Source organism: Plectropomus leopardus, chromosome 2, assembly GCF_008729295.1.
Source record: "Plectropomus leopardus isolate mb chromosome 2, YSFRI_Pleo_2.0, whole genome shotgun sequence".
Classification (NCBI taxonomy): Eukaryota; Metazoa; Chordata; class Actinopteri; order Perciformes; family Serranidae; genus Plectropomus; species Plectropomus leopardus.
The window spans coordinates 1,308,491-1,328,913 of NC_056464.1; the positions used below are offsets into that span (position 1 = coordinate 1,308,491).

General features: G+C 41.8%; 1 protein-coding gene across 4 annotated transcripts in view; it reads left to right on the plus strand.

The window, feature by feature from the left end:
* The window catches only part of iqsec1b (IQ motif and Sec7 domain ArfGEF 1b), a 268,783-nt gene that overhangs the window by 220,865 nt on the left and 27,495 nt on the right, over positions 1 to 20,423 (plus strand). The window contains exon 1 of one of the 4 annotated variants that reach the window (XM_042498104.1): positions 11,487 to 11,566. The exons of the other annotated variants lie outside the window; for them this stretch is intronic. Within the exon in view, the coding sequence (XP_042354038.1) occupies positions 11,502 to 11,566 (65 nt within the window). The 5' untranslated portion in view covers positions 11,487 to 11,501. Of the gene's footprint in view, positions 1 to 11,486; positions 11,567 to 20,423 lie in introns of those variants that run through there. 4 annotated transcript variants of the gene reach the window in all.

A 20,423-nucleotide genomic window follows, 5' to 3' on the forward strand; every position in this document is an offset into this window, starting at 1 on the left:
TTAAGAACTGCTTCAGTACTTCAGTGTTTTCATCAAAAATAAGATAAGATATCCGTTATTAGTCCCACATGGGGAAATTTGAAAAAGGTTTTGCAAACTCAAATTATACCCTCAGGGAATGTTCGATGTGTTGTACATGGGCTTTATTCGTCATTTTTTGATAATTTTGGCTGTGTTCATGCATATTGAATACATTTTGGCAAGATTGTTTTTGTTTAATCTTGGAATTTCTAGCTCAGCTCCTACAATAAGTTTAAGATACATTGTAGAAACTAAATTAGCTGTTAAGGTAAAAAAAAAAAAAATGCTCCATTGAAACCCATTCAAACAGACATTTTTGATCCCACAGCCATCAAAGCGTAAAAACACGCATTGTATTATTTCTGGGTGTCATTCTGGGCGTTTGTCTTCGAATTTGTCATTTTGATTATTTTCCATATGATGACAATTTTGACCATATTTGGCATATGGAGAAAACACATGCTATTTCCACTAGGTGCAGTGTCACAATCAATGTTGCTGCTAATAATTGACATATTCCAGACTGTGATCAGCAATATCAATCTGCTTGCATGTAGTATATTGAAAATATTTATTTTTTGTGTTTTTCATCTAAAAACATAGTAGCATCATGACAAAAACTTGACATTTAAAGGGTTAAAATTCTGAAAATTCATGAATATATTATATTATGATTAGGACTGATGGTTGTTTAAAGAATCTCAATGAAAGCAGAAATCATATTATTAACTATTAATATTTTTCAAATCTTGATTTTGAAATGGCAGTTTGTACACAGTGATAGCAATTTGTGGTTTTTAGAGTGGGCCCTAAGGGTTAATTTCACATCCAGAGGGTGTGAAGGTGCAGACTGTAACAGCTATGAGAAGAAGAAATATGTTTGAACAGAAGGACTCTCAGTTTCTGCAGAAGTGTGTGGAATATTCAGGGGAATGAAATCTTGGCAGATTGAAAAGTTTCCACTCCATCTGGAATTAAATCCCATTTCAATAGTTTGGTGCACCAGGTGCCAGGAGCAAAGAGTTTCCCACAGAGAGCTGCCTGCAGAGCAGACACAGACAGACAGACAGTGTATTGAGTCAGGTTCGGGGTGTTTGTGTAGCTGTAAGGCGCTGCTCCAGACAAACCACAACCTTGGACCCTCAGTAAGAATCAGAAAAAATCCCATGAAAACCTCAAACCGCATTTTCAAACTCCTGCAAATGGGCAACACCCAGAGCTGTCTGACAAACTTAAGTTCTTTCCCAGCCTGTCAGTGGCTGTTCTCTAATTCAGTGGTTTACAGTGTTTGCCATGCTGTTTTACCAGAACATTTGCTTTAGTTGTAAGATGAAAAGTTGGGGGTGATTTTTGACCTTGGAAACACCAGTTGACCGAATAACCTCAACTCAAAGTCCACTGACTTTGCTCATCTCCGTCAGCAGACTGGGCTTTGCTTATTTGCCATGCTGCTGGAGATTTTCAAACTTCCATAATTCCATCATTGGGACTGTTAACCTTTAACTCTGCATGTATCACTCCACTTCACGGCCATTCAAAATCCGTTAATTAGTTGTAAGAGTGACAGTGGGATATGTTTTAAAAGTGGGATATGTTTATAGTACGGTGTAAGTATAGGTTCAAACAGCTAGTTGGCGCTGTTCACGTAGCTGTCAGTTGGTCAGGTTGAGGGAGGAGAGAGAGAGGGAGAGGAGTGGGGGCGAGCAAGAAAGGACGGGAATTTTGAAGTGTGTCTTGAGCTGACTGTACGTGCACTGAAGTTACTAAAACTTGAGGAAGCCCAGGAGGGGGCAGCTGTGACGGAGGGTTTTGGTAAACCGCCGTTCACTGGGAGTAAACCAGCTGTTACAGATGTTACAAGGATGTGCAGTGAGACAGGGGCACACTCGTCTGACACTATCCACAGCCTGAGAGACACCGACACACACACACACACACACACACACACACACACACACACACACACACACGCTGTCTGACACGAGGTAACGGAGATCACTGCGATGATCTGCCTGTTCAAACTAACTTAATCACATAGGCTGCCAAAGTGTCTGTTAACAGACTCTGATTTGACTGAAAACACAGAGATAAATATTGCCTAGCAACACCTGTTGTGTCCAGTGGTTGCGGAACTATTTGTGTCGGCGGAGCCAAAAAAAATCATTAATTAAACAAACAAATTATAATGTGCTGTCGCTTGTTACTATTAACAAATAAAAGACGCTTGTAGAACTGTTGTATAAAATCACGGCTGTGTTTCGGTCGTAGGCATGAGGCTGTAGGCCAATATAGGAGCACAGCATCACTCCCTCTTCTGTGATATTGCTTAAATAATGTTTTTATGCTAAGAAGGTCAGAAGTGACCATATTTGGACAAGAGGTTGGAACAGTGGAGGACAGACAGCTTGTCACTCAAAGCTGCCTTGCCCTTATTTCTGCCCAACTGAAAGCCACACTGCCAAACACATTTGTTAGGAAATAAATTCATCCCTGCACAGTTTTCATGAATGTTGAGATTAGTTATAGAGACCGAAACCGTTTCTGCACCAGGCTGTAAAAATGTTTATTTCTGCTGTTCAGTTTGGCATTTTAACATGGAGGTCTGTGGGGATTGACTCTGTTTTGGTGCCAGCCTCATGGGGCCATCAGAGGAACTACATTTTTTGGCACTTCTATATTGGCTCCATTTTCAGGTTGCTGCCTGGTTTGATATGCAGTTTATTTAAAACGTCTCGTCCACCATATACATGTGTGCAAAATTGTGTGGAACCAAATAACCACAATGATCCAAATCTGCAAATGTAACTTGATAATGAAGTGATATTTTAGTTGCTGATGCAGAAATCAGTACTCCTTCAGCTGATCTCATCCCTTCCATTCTCCCCCTCCCTCTGTTTCTTCTTCTCCACCCTCACACATAGCCACTGTTCAGCCACTCTCAGACACAGAGCGGCACGCTCAGCCGACTCGCTCTTCCTGGAATAGCAGATTGTTTATGAATACTAATGAAGCCGCAGCTCATCCAGCAGCATCTCAGGTCTACGTCACTGTGAGACTCTCTTCTGTTTTCAGTGCAAACTCAACATGTCAGGATGTGTTGTGTGCCCTGTGTGAGGCAGAGGCGCCTGGGAGAGGGAGCTGTTTGCTTCACTGAATCTTATCAGCATTATTTGTTAAAATCGGAATTTTTTTTTTATGGACATAATCTCAGTAAGTGTGACTTCCTGAGCCGGCCGATGGTGCAGTGTCACTCTCTGTATCTGTGGAGGACATCTGAAAAATGCATGCTGTCGTAAATCATCAGATAGCATCAGGGTAGCTTAGATTGTCTGTGCAGCACTCAGACCTGACAATAACAAACACTGACGATAGGAACTGATGATAAAAGCTCAACCCTGCGCTGGAGCACAAATACAGAGAGGAGAACCTTGCACCATGGAAGGATTTATGCCTGGGCCTGACACTGATTGATTCTGAGTCAGAAGCAGAGCTATACCTTACTTTCTCCATCTGATACAAATCTGTCTGGATTACTTATAGGATAAATCTGCTCCATCTGGTAAATTTGGGTCTTAGTTTAGTTGTTTTGGCCAGCATCCCTTTCAGTAACAATTGCATTTCAGTCACATAGGTAATCGCAGAGATCTGGGAAAGAGGCAACCTCATAAAAACAAGTCAGATATGTTACAAAACACAAAGCAGGTTTTAAACAAGGCCCGAAGTTAGCCCAATGGAAAAAACAAAACAAAAAGGCAAAGACAAACTCATTCTCCTGCAGCATCAGCGGGCTTTTAAAGTTACTAAACCCTGAAACACTTTTTTTTTGCTTTTGACCACCGACCATCTATTTATTCTCCGTCTCACATAGAGAATAAATAGATGGTCTGTATGGGGGTTGGATTTTTTTTTACAAGTCACCCATTTACATTTTATCAAGGCCCAAAGTTTAACATATTTAAGGGCGGGGCTGCTTGAGTGACAGGCGGTCTGTGAGTCGTCCCTACTGGTCGCTACAGTCTGTGAGTCAGATCCACCCCACACTCCTCCACAGCTCCACCACTAAATATGGTCACTTCCGGTTTCAAAAAACCAACAAAGCAACGGACAAAATGCCAGCCTCTTCTCACTCTAAACTCATCATATAGTGCCGCTCTGTCAGTGCTTTCAGCAAGTGAACCCTGGTAATCTGTGCAGAAAGCTAGCACTCTCTGTGTCCTCTGCAAACATCCTTCACTGTTTAAATCTTGACTTCCTGCTTGAACTTTGACTGACTGTCCTCATCATAGTTGAGTGCATAGGTTTTATGTGTAATGAGGATTTATTACAGACAGGACACGTGTGCACACTTTCACCTTGTGCTTTGGATGATTGGGCTAAACGCTCAGTTTGTTTACAATCTGATCCCCTGCCATACAGTACAATGATATCTTACTGATGGACAATAGAAGACCCACCTGTAAAAACTATCCTTTACATCTGCATCAGTCTTTTCTGAGGCAGCTCAGTGTTTACTCACAGTGCTGTGGCTTGATGGTGTTGGTTTGACACTCCATGTGAGCCTGTGGACTGCTCAAGAACAGGACGGAGGAAGAGTTACAGCAGGAGGATTAACAGAGATAAGCTGAAAAACTGCACAGTGGTCAGAGAGGCTGCCACAGCAGAGCGTAAACATGGAACAATACATTTTATGTATGACTGCACTTAATGGGTGTATATATGTGCATATGTATGAATGCTTGTATGGAGTCGCCACTTATCCTTAGGTAATGTGTTGTGCATCTTGTGTGTTTCACACTGGCCAGATGCAACATTGGAGCCAGTGGTTAGTTAACCCTTTGAAAACTGAACAAGTTGGCTTGATATGTGTGTGTGTGTGTGTGTGTGTGTGTGTGTGTGTGTGTGTGTGTGTATTTCCACAGTATGTGTCCCTATTTATTTAAAGCAAAATTTCAGGTAATTTTCTTGCCATCTTTTACTTATTTCTTGCCATTTGTTCATTGTCTTTCCAGCATGTTTTCTAGAGAAATCAAACAGAGCAATAAGAAGGAGCTCTTTGGCTAAAAAATGTGAAAATAGTTCAAAACATGGGCTAAACCAAGGCAAGTCTCTTATCATAAGAAGAGTGTTACAGGTTTTTTTTTATGGTTTAATTGCTTGTGAAAGGCATCTGAATGCAGCACAAGAAAACTGATGTTTCAAATGGTTACAGTTTCTGTAAGTCCCCCCCCCCTCTCTCTCGGCTTGAGGCTGAGAGGGCAGGGCCACCGCCTCCCTCTGAAGGCCACACGTGGGTGGGTTCTAAGCTCAGGGATTACAGGGTTGAACTGGAGCCAAACAGCTTGGCAGCAGACAGCCAAAGACACAGTCCGCCTGCTGACCCAGGCCTGGGCTGGGCCTGGGCCACGCTCACTTTGGGATTGGTGACTCAGCTGGAGGCCAGCCAGAGCACAAGGGCAGTTGTTGCCTGGATGTTTGTTTTCATGTCAAAATGAACTTATTCCCTGGTGTCTACAAACAGGACATGACTCTTACGCAGGAGATAATTATAAATGTGCTGACAGATTATCGGTGTGCCCAACGCTCTGGTAAAAACATGATGCAGTCTTTGCTCTATGTTGGTGCAGGTTAATGGGAAACAGCACTAATGACTGCACTAAGTTATTTAAATAGCGTGCCTGGTGTTTGTGTAATTTAGCTCTGGCTCATAATTAAAGTGAAGTGGATTGTAGAAAGAATCAGGTCAAACATAATCTCATTGTTTAAAATACAGCAAACACAAACTCAAACCAGCCCTGGAAACAGAAATGCTGCTTTTATAAACACACTCAGTATGTTTACATGATGTTAGTAAAGATGAATTATGTTGTTACTCTGACTAAAACTGGACTTTTTAATACATGTAAACATGTCTTACTGAAATCATACTAAGTTGACTTTCTTGAAGATGGACTAAAACACCAAGATAATGCTGTTGGGGGCTGATAAACTCTTTCCTGTGTACGCCTCAACCGGACCTGAGCTGGCCTAGGCGATCTGCACATGCTCCATAGTCCCTGCGCTGCACTTTGGCCATGAAGTCAAACATCATAAATTCGTAAAAGGAAAGCTAATTAAAAAAAAAAAGAAGGGAAGAAAACAAAACAAGATAAAGGTACTATGTAAAGCGTAGAGTACATAAGAAATGTGCAGCGTCAGAAAGTTATCCATGTCTTCACTGTTCAACATGCAACCTGTTTTCGCCTTGCCAGTTTGTTTGGTTTGTGACATAACTGGTCAACCAGAAAAAGGTCCAATAGAAATTAGCTGAAAGGGGGCAAATCTTTACCTACCGTGGAGAAATACCCTGGTGTTTGTATACTGAGACAGGCACAGGAGTCCAATTTAAGTAGCCTGCTTCGCCATCTTGTCCAAATATTGTCACTTCTGGTTCCAAAAAAACAGAAGTGAAAACCAGTTTCTAAAAACTAGGATGGATGAAATAGTGAACTTGAGGCTTCAAAGTGGCCGTCCACAAACCAGTGAGTGATGTCAGGGTAGCTTTGTCCTTTTTTTACTGACTGGCTGTTACCACCAGTGTCCACTGCTGCTGCATACTACTACTGCTACTGCACTGCTGCTCAGAGAGAAAAAGTCCTTGCGTGTTTAAAGCTGAAGGTGGTGAATGTTTTGCATATCTGCTGGATGAACTGTTTGAGTATCGATTAAAGACTGATTGTGTCCCGTCATGTGGAGTGACGTGATGGGACTCAATCAAACAGGTGATAAGGTGTGGTGTAATAATATATGCGTTGTGCCAGTCTAATTCTCAGCGAACACCTTGTGCTTCTAATTAGTGCTGTTGTTGTTTTTGGCTGAAGACAGCAGCATCTGGGGAGGTGTCCATGCAGACACATTAGTCTCCTGCTACCCCACTCACACACACCGGTCAATTGACTTAGCAAGCAGACCAGAAAAACCAGTGTCTGTTAACGACTCTATTTCAGTCCTTGCTGAATGAGAAGCAGTCTCATGCAATATGTGAAATATATCATCACCGTTGGAGTGGCATGTTGTCACCCAGAATGTAGGAGGTGTGCAGGGAGGGCTGGATAGATTTGGACATTGTATATGGAGGCAGAGGGTTGTGTAGGAGGACAGCAGTGTCCTGCTGGTGGTTATATTTGGCGTGGAGCTGTGACACCCTCTGTCCAGTCTGCAACTGATGCAGGGATTAATACAAGGATGACAGGTCCTGCTGCTTCCACTCAGTGTCTGGGCAGAGTGTGACAGGTGCGTCTGCAAACTCACACTGAAAGCATCGATTCAGATTTATTTAGCTACTCTAGAAGGAGCAGCTGTCTGATGAATTCCTTTGTGGCCTTTTAAGTGAGACCGATAGGTAATATAAGATGACCAATGGTGGCCATTGTGAGAGTAAACCTATTGTGACGTAGACACCTCGGAGGTCGTGAGGGGAACCTGATGCTAAGTGATATGTTTGAACACAGCATAGTTGCACGCTTCATGATGTTAATGTTCTCTGTATGGAAATCAATCACCCTGAAAAACTGTGCATACAAACAAAAACATGCCATTTTACTTTTGTAATCAACACAGCTGAGTACATTTACATGCACAAAATTTGCCCTTATTCTGAAAAAGATTGTTTATATGGTTAATGAAAATGAACATTTCACAAACACTCCTGTTTACTCCTGTAGACAGCTCTACATACTCCGACCAATGTGCCCTGAAATGTTGTTTATGATGTCAAAACACAGAGAATTAGAACAGATTGCGCCGCTTGTCACTTTGCTTCAGTGCATCAAAATTGGATATTCATAGCTTCTTAGCGGGGTTGGACTTGTTGGGCTCTCTTTCCTTCCTTCAGGTTCAATATCCAAAAACCTGTTGATATCCAAGTCTGTCATAATCTTTGAGTGCAGGCATGTTTGTCCTTCCGAAAAGAAATGTGGGTTTTTTTTTGCTTTTGCATGCATTGTTGGTATGCAACGTAAAAACATGCAACATATCCATGACAACGCACAGAGCCGACCGTAAACAGACAGATGTGCTGCAAACTGCAGTAAAAACGCATATTCCGAACTGGCTGTATACATGCCCAAATAATGCCCCAAAACCTGTCCTTGTTTTTTTGAAATCACTTCTTCCAGTTTTAATGTTTATTTCATCCATCTAAAGGGTCACTCCCAGTTTTAAATGTGTCACAGAGCCATATGTGATGAGTGCTTCCCCTTTAGCATGCAGCACAGACTTAGACTCATCTGTGGGGTAAAAATATATCCCTCCTCTCCTAACTACTGTACAGTCTGCCTATTCACTGTCAAGATAGATGAGAGGGACAAAATTAACCCAAGGTCCGATCAAAGGCAGCTGTCTTTAGCTCTCCCTCTTTATTCAGGCAGATGTAGTGGGTGTGAACTGCTGCTGCTTTACTAACGCGCTGTCATCATTAATGCTAAAAGGAAACAGTGGGCTCAGACAGAGTTGGACCGGCTAGCCTCACTGTTTCTCTGATGTGACCGGACCAAGGATCAACACTTTGTAGCAATGTTGGGCCCTTTCTGTTCTGTGCATCATTTGGTCTCCATTCATGTTTTTTATGGTATTTCTCTGAGCTTTGGGCCTACAGAGATCACATTTTGTGGCGTGTTCCAGACCCCCCTGAGCTCTCTGCTGTGCAATTTTCACAGTCACACTCTCAGAATGGGGTCAGGGAGATTTTGTCCACATTTGTCCTCTGAGAGATCATCTTAACTTCTTTGATCATTAACCATAATGAACTGTACACTCTCAGTATCTCTCTGTGCTGCACTTTACATGAACCCTCACCATATGGGAAACATTTAGCTCTTTTATTAAGTGCTGTAATGGCCCATAAGAGGTATTCTGCTCCAACTCCCTCTTCATTCTGAATTATTAAATACTGTAATTAGGGTTATTTTCCACGTTATATAGAGACATTTTGAATTTGTTTTCTTGAGGCATGCCAGCACCGAAGATGTATATATCTTACCAAAGCCTAAAGCTGTACTTTGCAGATTTGTGTCCAGCTTTGTATCAAAACGATGTGGGCAGTATGTGGAGATGAACTGCATCAAACCTCCCTCTATCTAACCAGTGCCTAGATATCCCTAATGATGTAATAAATGTCATTTTGAGATGTTTCATTGGCTCTTGGGGCGGTAGCTCTGCATTACAGGCTGTACTTCCGCATACTGGTGTTGCCCACCGACCATGCTGCCACCGCGGACACAAAGAGTAGACAGCTGATCAAGAGACAGACCTACCCTTCTCTTTCTTTCAAACTCAGACCTAAATTCTGTCAAACAGTAAAAGTAGACAGTGTTGATCAGATATTAATCAAGATTATGTTATTGCTCTGCATATTTCTCACCTCAGATGTTTTCAGATACATCTCTTAACTTACAGTTTCACTGCCATACTGCTTCCTGCATAATGAAAACAGAGACCGAAAGATTTATACCAAACAGTAAAACTAAGCAGCACTAATCAAATATAAATCAAGATTATGTTCCATTGCATATTTCTCACCTCAAACATTCAGAAACATGTTTTGGCTTAAGGTTTAACCTATGAACCCTGTCGTGGATCTGTCATTACAAATGCTTGATTGTACTGACAGGCATGTTCAAACCCACACTTGTTGATTTATAATGAATATCCCAATGTCTAAGAAAATACGAAATAAGTCAGGCTGAATTAATGGAAAGGTGCAGCACATTAGACTGAAAACATCTAGAAAGCTTCCATTTCATGTATTGGTGCAGACATGAAAACATACAGTAGCATCATGTGTTTATAAACTTCAGTGTGTTGGAACAAGCACAAACATAAGTACAACTAAATCTTACAAAGAACTGTACAGCCATTTAAATGTACAGCCATTTAAAGCAAAATGTAAGGGTTCAAGGGGTTAAGTGTAACATGAGATTCGTCCAGCTGCCATTGTTTTAAATGGACAAGGTCACCTACCAGCAGCACTGATGCATTCTGGTAGTTGTAGCTTTTATTTTAAGTCAAAGAACAATGCCACAGTCCTTTTCTCTGTTTTCTCTGCGTATGTGGCACCAGTTTCAAAAGTGTCTGTGTCTTTCTGCTGCAGAGTAGGTTGAGTTTTAATGTAAGGACTCTATTTATATCAGTGAAATACTTTTTTAAAGAAACAAACATTTTGAGGCTCTTGCAGTCATGGCAGATTTCTACCAAAACCAAAGCTGTTAGCTGTGTTATCTCAGTGTTTTACGCTGCATGGTTGCTTCGATGCGATAACATCTTTGGTCCACTTGATACACGCCTGTTGTTTGGGTAATGATGTCATTATATGGAAATGGATAGGCCTGTCATTGCTCACTTTTTGGGCCAAGGCATGGGAATAGGAGTGGGGTGAAATCACTCTGAACATCAGAGTTCAGGGCGCAGGGATGGGTGGGAATGTGAGTCAGATATTCCCTATTAACTTGGTTGTTTGTTTGAAGGATAGCTCAGCGGGTCAACTGGCTCAGCAGCTGCTGCTTGTTGTTCACTGTCTGTTGGAATCATGGTGATAGTATCATTTAAAGCACTCTTTCTGTGCTTTTGATCAGCAGTTTAAAAGTAATGATTCTGTCTTCCATATGAGGCTGCAGGTTGACATCTGAGAACAGTTGTAATGAGGCAGAGATACACAACTACATAACAGGAGGCCAGGAGCCAGTCACAGAAGTCCCATATATGTTTCTAGGGTTTTAGGACATTTCCAGGATTTTAGCATGTTTCTAGTTTTTCAGAAGATTTCTAGGATTTTAGGACATTTCTAGGATTTAGGACATTAAGGGTTTAGTCAGGACCTCTGTCAGGGGTGCGGGGATCCTCCATAAGACAACAAGTTCTATTTTGACTGTTTTACGCACTTTGGCAACTTATGCATACTAAAAGTAAAAACACAAAAAAACAATTCCCAGTGTGAGTTAGAAAATATTTGGGGAACCACCTGGCACCCTAGCAGAGGCCGGATTTGGCCCACAGGCTGTAAGTTGAGTATCACTGTTCTGAAATAAAGCTAGAGTTACTGCAGCTGTATCTCCACAGTAAGAGCAGCTAAAACACTCCATCTGGGGGTTTTTTCAGGCTTTAGCTTTAGCAGACTCTCTTGCTATTAACAAAGTCCATCTGATGCTATCAACAACAGTTTGCTCAGTCTCGCTTCCATTTTTGCATTGACTTGTTGCCCCTTCCTGTTTAAGACCCTCCTCAGCTGTTGGGCACCAGTGCTCCCGCTGCCACACAACCCAGTTTCCTCTGGGGGAATTCCCTCCCTCTTCCTGCAGACGCCCCTCCTCAGAAGGCTTCGAAGGGAGGCCATAGCTAAAGAGGTGCCCCACAGTGTGGCTGTGAGCTTAGGCAAAGCTACATTTAACCTGAGATGGAGTAAGAGAGGACAGGGTGCTCATGGTCTGGTGTGGGGACTCTGAGACAGCATGTGGTGTCTGCAATGTACCTCTGAAAAGACTCAGTCCCTGCTGGAGCTGGAATCAGACAGCTGGTAAGCCTGCCTCTGAGTGTGTATGTGCTGCTACTGTGTGCACAAGTCGATACTTTAATAGCTGCTTGACATGTACTTACTCTCTGATTTGGCTCTGAATTTGTCTCGTGATGCAGATTGTATATTTCACTAATGATCCCTCCTTTATTCAGGGACTGCTGCCAGACTCAACTGAGATCAGTTGAGAAGCATTTATTAATTGCTGTTACAGCTCCTGAATTGCCTTTAGAACAGTGGATATTGTGCCAGAGTCGAGCTGCTGATGAAATTCACGAGGAGCACACTTTGTGTAAATAAAACGTGCTTCATTTGTGATGCAGCAAAAGATTGTGCTTCATTAATGAGGCAGCAGTTGATTTTCCTCCTTCGTGCCAAGCAAGTGAATGCCGCTGAGTCATGTTTTACTGCTCCTTATCCACTGCCCTTTAATCATCTTAAACGGATTCTACAAGTTACTCACTTGTGAAAAAACACGCACGACAGTCGCACACAGCAAAACAAAGCAAACCAGAAGAGGCAGGTTGTGAGTGTGTGAGGGAGTGTGTGACTGGCAGATCGGAGTAATTAATTCATCCCCATGGAGTGACACAGTGAAAAAAGGCTCCACTCGACGGAGCCACTCAGCGGCACGAAGAGGCCGTCTCCAGGGGAGGTGCTGACACCAGCGCTGTCCTCACATCACCTGCCCCCTCTGCTGGATCCATTGCATCATCCTCCACTACAAACACATCATTCGAATTCTATCAACCAGCAAATTATGTACTGTCATGGGAGGCTGCGGCACTTTGTGGCTTTGAATCCTGAATTGAATCCTGTAACTAACTAACTGTAGGCAGAAGGTGAGGTGCACATTTTAGTATGGATGTGACCCCCTATAAAAATGTGCTGATCCCAGACATTAAAATCACATCTGGCACCATGGTCTAAATGGGGAGTAATTTAAAGGGGCACTCCACTGATTTAACATGCCAACGCTATATAACCAGTCAGAGGGAGTACTGCGCAGTGTGCGTCTTCCGTGGCTCTAGAGGGGCTTTCTGAAATTCATGAAAGCTGCTCCAGTGACATCACTTAAAGGAGCTATTTACCATGTTTTAGGTGGATATCCAATGAGTGTTGATAGTAAATGCGGTCAATTGAAGAAATACATTCCTCAATCAAAGTTTTTCTTCTTGCACAGCCCTTGTTACACCTTCCACGTGTACATGAATGCATTGTTCCTGAGCTCCTTACGCTCAACCCTCAAATACTCCCCAAACAGGTCATATTGTACCTGAAAGCTGTGTATCACCTCCACATCCAAAAGATTTAGCTTTTTTGGCCAAAACACAGTGTTAAGTGACCAAAATACTCACTCAGTGATCATCTGCCCTCTTAACCTGCTGGTTGTTCCAGTTTATCTGCTCTATCCTGAAGAAGGTCTACAGTGAATTCCAACCAGCCACAGTTAGCTCAACAACCGGTGACTAATGATATATAACAGCGAGTAAAATTTAAGATGCTCATTGTGCTGTACTTCCACACTGTCTCTCAGCTGATGGTGAGCAGTAGCTCTCGCTCACTCTTCAGAAGCAGAAGCAATATATAATGACAAAAAACAGCCAGCAATGTACTCGGCCAGTTATCAAATATTTGTCCAATAGTTCAACCATGGTCTCCAGCACACTGTCCAAGCGAGGAGCAAAACTTTCATGCATAGTAACACACACACAGGCTCTCTGGTGTATAACTGAGTCAGCAGGTACACTGTAAAAGTGTCCTCCTAACATCCTCGCTATGCACTCAAATTAAATGAAGTGATTTTTCCTGGTGAACATGCAACTAGTTTGCAATGCGAGACAAGAAGAAGATTTGTTTTTGGCTGCATGTGGAGCACGACTTCTGGATATCCAGGTGGATACCAGAAAGACAAGCTGAAATAGTTTGTAGTTCTTCCTGTGCCGCTGACATCACCAGTTCGCAGAAGCACAGCAGGTTTTAAAGCACCCCCAGAGACACAGAGAAAAATATTTAAAATATATTGTTTGAGGTCAAAATGTACCTCAAACCTGAATAGATAGAGTTAATGCTGAAAATGGTAAATTTCTTTTTTTCAGTTTGGGATGGCAGATTAAAAATGTTTAATGAAAGGTCTGTGTTATAAATCATGTCTGTGGGGTTGTATAACATGGAAAGAAGCTACTGAGATTTAAGTGTATGATTTTGACTTTTTGACCCAAAACCCTGAATAGCACAGATCATCCCAGTGTTAAAGGTTTTTTTTGTGGGCAGCTGTGGTTCAGGTGGTAGAGCAGTTGTAGATGGTTGGCAGCTGCAGCTTGTGTCATTGGTGCAGAGAAGTCTGATGGGCACGGAGCTGCCATTTAATGCTGTGGCCTGTGCAGGGTGATGGGCAGGACGAAGCTTTGCATCGCGGGTGTTTCATCATCGGTCTGTGTGATTTAGCAACTCACTGTAAAGCATTTTGTCTGTAAAGGTGGAAAAGTATGATACAAGTGATAAATGATAAATAAATTTTGTCTGCTGCAGTCTGTTTCACAGGGCTTCTATACTTCCCTGGTGACAATTATCCTCTCTACAGTAACTGTTTCTCTTCAGTTTGTGATACAGACTGATAGAGTTACTGGTGTTATCTTTAACAGCATCACAAACACAGGAGGACTTTGGAGAAAACACAAGCAGCCAGTGCTGATCACAGCAGCTGTTGCTCACATAAAATAATTCTTCAAGCAATAATAATATTCAATCAAAGAAGGACTTGTGGGGGCAAAGCGTCTTTCTCTATGCACAAATGTCCCATCACCACCAGTTTGAAAAGTGTTTTAGAGCTCAGTCATGCAGCATACAGTGAGGTCCTGGCTCCATGGTCTGTGCTTCACACAGGAACCTTCAATGGAAGCCTTTGTCCTGTACCTTTGTGGTACCGAGTAAAGTCCAGATAAAAAGGAAATCCATTTTCTTACAATGTTACGATGACATTTCATTGCATTAATAGAGGGCAGAGCCATTTCTGTCCGCTTTGTTCGGGATGAGCTTCCCTCTATCTTGACATATTCTAAGAACGTTGGACTGCCATTCCTCCTCCTCTGACCTTTTTACCAAGTTGGACTCTGCCTTAAAAATGGGATTTTCAACAGCAAGGATATTCATTTTAATGAGGCGGGAAGAATGCTCGTAACAGACGGTAAAGTCTCTCAGTCGACTGGTCTGACCACAGTCATCTCTCTCTCTGTCCAGTCTAACTGGATCAGGGACTGCTGGGACTCAAACTCTGTGCTGCAGAAAGACCAGTAGCTTCAAATTAAAAGTGTATTCTATATTTTGCAATGAATGGTTGTCCCCAACTTCTCTCCTCTATTTTGATGAAGCTGTTTGTCTTATCATGTTCTTTGAGTAGTTTAGGTACATTGCATTTTATTCATTAACCCCAACGCAACAAAACCAGCTAACTGCAGATATAAACACACTCGACAAGTGGAGTGCTGTCATGTACCTTGAGGCATCTGCCTGCCCGTGCTCTGAGCTGAGTGCCACATTTCAAGCAAGCTAAGCCTCTCTGCCATATAAGCAAAAGGGCATTTCCAATTAGACAAATGACCACATAGTTTGTCTGTAGTTGTTTGCTTGCAAAATAAGTCATTTGTTTTATTAGAAATGACTGGTACAAAAATAACTTTAACTCTTCTCTAATCTGCTCTGTGGTTAAGGTACATAATGTTTTTGGGACAAAAGGGTCAAAGTCACAAAGGTTGATTGTTTCTAAGAAATTGGAGCACCAGTCTGCTTACTACAGCCCGTTCTTACTCCAAACTTGTCAAACTTCTGCTTACTCAGTGATTTTAGTGTCAAACACCAACGTACAAAGGCAGCTGTCGTGGCAGTATGATACGCTGCAGGACAGAGTCAGTTTGAAACGCTGCAGGTAACGATATTATAGTGGGGGCTGGAAAGTTACCACAGGATGTTTGAGAGGGGAACCCTGGACTTTGACCTGGAAGCCCGCTGTTCGTTGTCTGTATAAATGTTGAGCGAAATCCATAATGCTTTACTTTAAACATGACCAACTGCTTTTTTAGCACAAGGAAATAAACAATATATTCTCATCCCAAGTCATTACATGTTGGACTTCCAAGTCTACATATTACACTCCAGGTATCCTTCTGTGTCTGCTATTTACATTCCAGGATCCCATTACCATGATGTCAACACAAGCACATGGTGGGATGACGCTGCATGTAGTTATCTTTAGGCAACAAGAGCACATGGCAACCAACGCCCAAACGCACATGCTCGTAGGGATAGTTAGCATTAGGGGAGGGGACCCATCCAAAGCCCCTTCTGCCCGCCCCTTATATTATGTTATTACCGGTGGTGTTCATCTTGACATTGACCATGCAGATGTGTCACATTCCATCCAGCAGTGCTATCAAGTGACACCGCTTGTGCGTGTATCATGTAAACTTAGTAGGGGTCTTCTGGCTGTCCAGTGGCGTATAATAACACCACCATATGTTATTGTACCTTATGTCCAGCCTCCAGGTGAGAATGAAAAGATGAAGGTGCCTGTGGCGTTGCACACTTATGCCAGCCAAAAGCTCTGACAGAGAGGCGCTATCTTTTGAGTTTGCAATGAATACAGGCAAAAATAAACGTAAATATTAGGTATTTAGACTGTATGCATCTACAAGCAGGAACTGTACACTTTCTATGAAAATGGAATGCAGTGCAAGTGTAAATTGACATGTGGATCATTAACAAGAAACACAGGAGGATACCTGGATAATATGTAAACAAGAACAGTGTTGACCAAGCAGTTCTATTTGACGAGTTTGGATAAGAATGTGTTGTGCTAAAATCTCTAATGCTAATCATTAAACATTATTTGTTGTCTGTTCAATTGTTTCATAAAATGAAATGTTTAAAAAAAACACAGTGTTTAAAAAAACACACAGAAGTTTGTGGTTTTCGAGGAGTTTGGATGTGCTGCATTATATTTTTAGCTGATGGAGCAACGCCTCCTGGTTCTGTAGCTCCATTATTGCACAGAGCATAGCATAGTCTTTACATTTATCTCTTAGAAAGGGGCTGAGGAGGTAAAGCTGTCCAGTATTTCATAAGTCAGTCAAGTCAGATGCCTTTATTTATACAGACCCAAATCAAAAATTTGACTCTGAAGACTTACTACAACATACGAAACCATCTATCCAGTACTGGCAGATAAAAGCAAAAACATTTTTAAATCAGGAGGAAATTACTGTCCCAATTTGAACCTCATTTCCTAGTGTTTCTAGTTCCTGTCCGTTTGGAGGGTCTTAACTGCCAGGTTAGGAAACACCTGTCTAGAATATGCCAGCGGGGTCCTCCTCATTTACCAAAACATGTATAATGTGGAGGTTGTGGCTCAGGAGGTAGGGCGGGTCGTCCTCTAATCGGAAGGTCAGTGGTTTAAAGCTCCTCCAATCAACATGTCAAAGTATCCTTGAATCCCAAATTGCGCCTGATGGCTGTGGAGCAGTGAGTAGCAGGTGGCACCTTGTACTGTAGCCTCTGCCACCTATGCATGAATCTATGTATGACTGGTTGTGATTCATTGATGTGAAAGCGCTTTAAGTGCTCAAATGACTAGAAAAGCACCATACAAGTGCAGGTCCATGTACAATGTGGTTGTTTCTGCACCTGTTATTTTTTATTTTGCTCACTAGAGACTAAATGTGCCTCAATGCTACAGACTAGATCGAAGCTTGTTTAAATGCCACCCTCTGGTGTGACAGTCGTCATTTATTTCTGCTCATTTCACCTTGTACATACTCTGTATTCATTGCTTTCAGTCTCTTGTGGACGTCAAATCTCTTTCCTATTAAAGGTTTGATTTTCACCTTTATTATCTAACCTTGACACGCTCTCCCACAGAGGTGGAGCTGTATGACATGGATACACAGTGATAGATGCCTCCACATTGATGTTCTTGTTCTGAGCCTTTCCACTTCATCCATCAGCGGATGACAAATACAATAAAATGGTATTAATCATATTTTACTAAAAGAAAAGAAAACTGTAGAGAAGCTCACGTTTCTACCAGAGATTGTAACTGGCTCGGTGAGGCCCATGAAGTGAGTTACCATTGGTCCATAAGTACATTATAATGTCGCCTCTCTCCTGACTTTGTTTTATGAATTGGAGACATTTTCTAATTCAGACTGATTGACTCGCTGATACAAGGTCAGAGGGTACAACAGACCTGTTGCCTGGAGCACCGAATTTACTGTGAACAATTAACAGAGTGCTGTGTGCAAGCATACCTGCTGCAACATTTGGGAGAAACCAATACCGTAGGGAAGGGGATGTGTGACTTTTTTAAGGTACGATCTATGCCATCATTAAAGGGGTACGTTTGACCCATAATGAAACATGATCATGACTACATAATATATAAAAAATAATAGCAATGAAAAAAAAGCTTAATTTAAACCCCATATATTGAAAAAAAACTTGCTTGAGTGGGCATGGTGCATCTGGTGGTTGTAGTTAGTAGGCCACTGTGGGCAGTGCTGCAAATCAAAGAGCACGACTTCGTTATTGCAATATTGGATCAATAGTACACATACAATATTTTTATAAAGAAGGTATTTATAGGGGCGCTACACTGATTTTACACATGAGGGCAATTGTAAGGAGTGCTACTCAGCCTGTGAAAATTGGGGAATTATATCTTCATTGGCTCTGGGGAGCTTTTATAGAGTCTGAGAATACCTGATGATGTGAGTAAGTTGTCTCAACTTGGGCTTGGAGACTACAATTTTTTTTCTTAACAGAAAGTATGTATCATAAAGCATCATAACACATGGCTCAACTCACCTCGCTTGGAACAGTTCTTTTTTGTTTTTCCATTGGCAAAGGTTATGCATTGTGTCTGATACCAGGTGCTTTTTGTTGCTACCAGCTCAGTTCAGGTTCCAAGCGAGCTGAACCAAAGCTCGAGTTTAAACACTGCAGACCACTGTGTGGTCAGAGGGAATCCTGACTAGTGCTACACAGGATGTCAGGCACACAGCCATCATTTTTAGAAAGCCAGTCTACAGTGAGTGCCATTTTTTTATTCACTCATCCCAGATTTTTAAAAAAAATGGCAGCCTGTTAAACTTTGCTGTCTTCAGTTGAGGAAGGACAGAGGTTCCTCTGTTTGCTAATGAAAGGATCCAGCCAGAGCTGGATGGAGCATCACGTGCTGTGTTGCATTGAAGATGTAGGGCTGTACCTGACTCAGAATTATGCCAGTCAAATCAGATTTTGCAGTCTGAACAGGCTCGGCGGGACATTTGGACTGCATGAAAGCAGCATTCATGAAATGAATGAAATGACTTAACAAGCTACCGTGCTAACAACGGATCTGAAAATTGCAACAGCATTTTTTGCCAACACTAGATAGTGAATAAAGTCAGAGACTGTGTCATATTTTAAGTTTCTGTGAGCTGTAAATTTTGCACTTCTAAGCAGCAGGTCTCTCCTCTCTCCTCCTCCATGCTGCCTCCTGTGTGTCTGCAGCTCCCTGTACTAAAGATCAGTGTGAAAGTCAAGAGCCCTCACTCCACAGCAAAATCTTCACAAACCACAGTACATTGTCTAGTAAAAAAAACAACAAAAAAAGACTGCTTGACTTGAAGCAATCTTGGAGTCTTGGAGTCATTTAGCTATGAGTGCTGCAGACACTGATGCCATACTGTGGAAAGTACAAAATAGAGAAATCACCTGGATCCAAAAGTGAGTCAAGTTGTGCTGAACTATGCAGTGGAATTGAGGCAATAATCAAGAGAAACACAATCAAGTTGCATTATGGGAGGTGTAGGATCCTGTTCGAGCTTGAACCATACAAGGAACTAAAAATCATGACATGTCAGTGTCTGTCATTTTGATTTCGATTGTTCTTTTTAAGTCTTTCTCTTTTTTTGTCCCACAAACGTGTGGCAGTGCAGTAATAAGTTAGTTGGATACTATTATAACTGATCAACATAGTAAACTGACTGCAGGGATTCTGCCATTATCCCTCAGCTCATCTCAGGAGATGCATGCAGAACACTTATAGGTGTTTTGGGTGTAAAGTGTTGTTTCCACATGATTCACAGCTCTCATCAGCACTCTGATTATCACTCACTCTGGTTTAGGACAAACTCAGATGCCTTCCTTATTCTCACATCAGTAATTCCTCTTTGCTGCCTGAGCTGTCTTTCAACTCATGTCTTTGGAACATCTCTGTATAATGTGCATTTTTGTCTGCACATATCAATGTCCATTTCTGCCTCTGACCAAAGAAAAAGGCTTCACTTCTTAAATCAAAGTTTGTGTCTCTGTAGAGGAACAGCTCGGTATTTCACTCATTCAAAAAGCAAATGTCTCTGATCAGGTTGCTGTTTTTCTTCCAGTAAAAATGACTTTGATTCCTCAAAGTAGAACTTATCGAGCTGTGTCCAAGTAGCACGACAAAGTGCACTTTCATCCTCTCAGCTAATCACGTGAGATGTAGGCAGAGAGATCTGTGGCTGACATTGAGCTGCTGCAGTCTGGTGTGGAAAGTGAAAAATATTTTACATAATAATTATTATTATTTTTAAGCACATTGCCAGGTCATGCAGTTGTTTGTTTATTTTTTGCTACTGTTGTTTTGTTTTGTTTTTCCTCTTTGTTTTTATTTTATTTTATTTTATTTCATTTTTTGTTGATAATTTGTAGGTATATTTCTTGTACTTTCTACATTTTGGGGGGCTTATTTTTGGGCCATTTTGTTCCCAAGTCAATCATTGCCCTCTTCCCATGTTTTTGAAAGAAATTAAGCAAATTTGCTCAAAGGGTTAATCACTCTTGA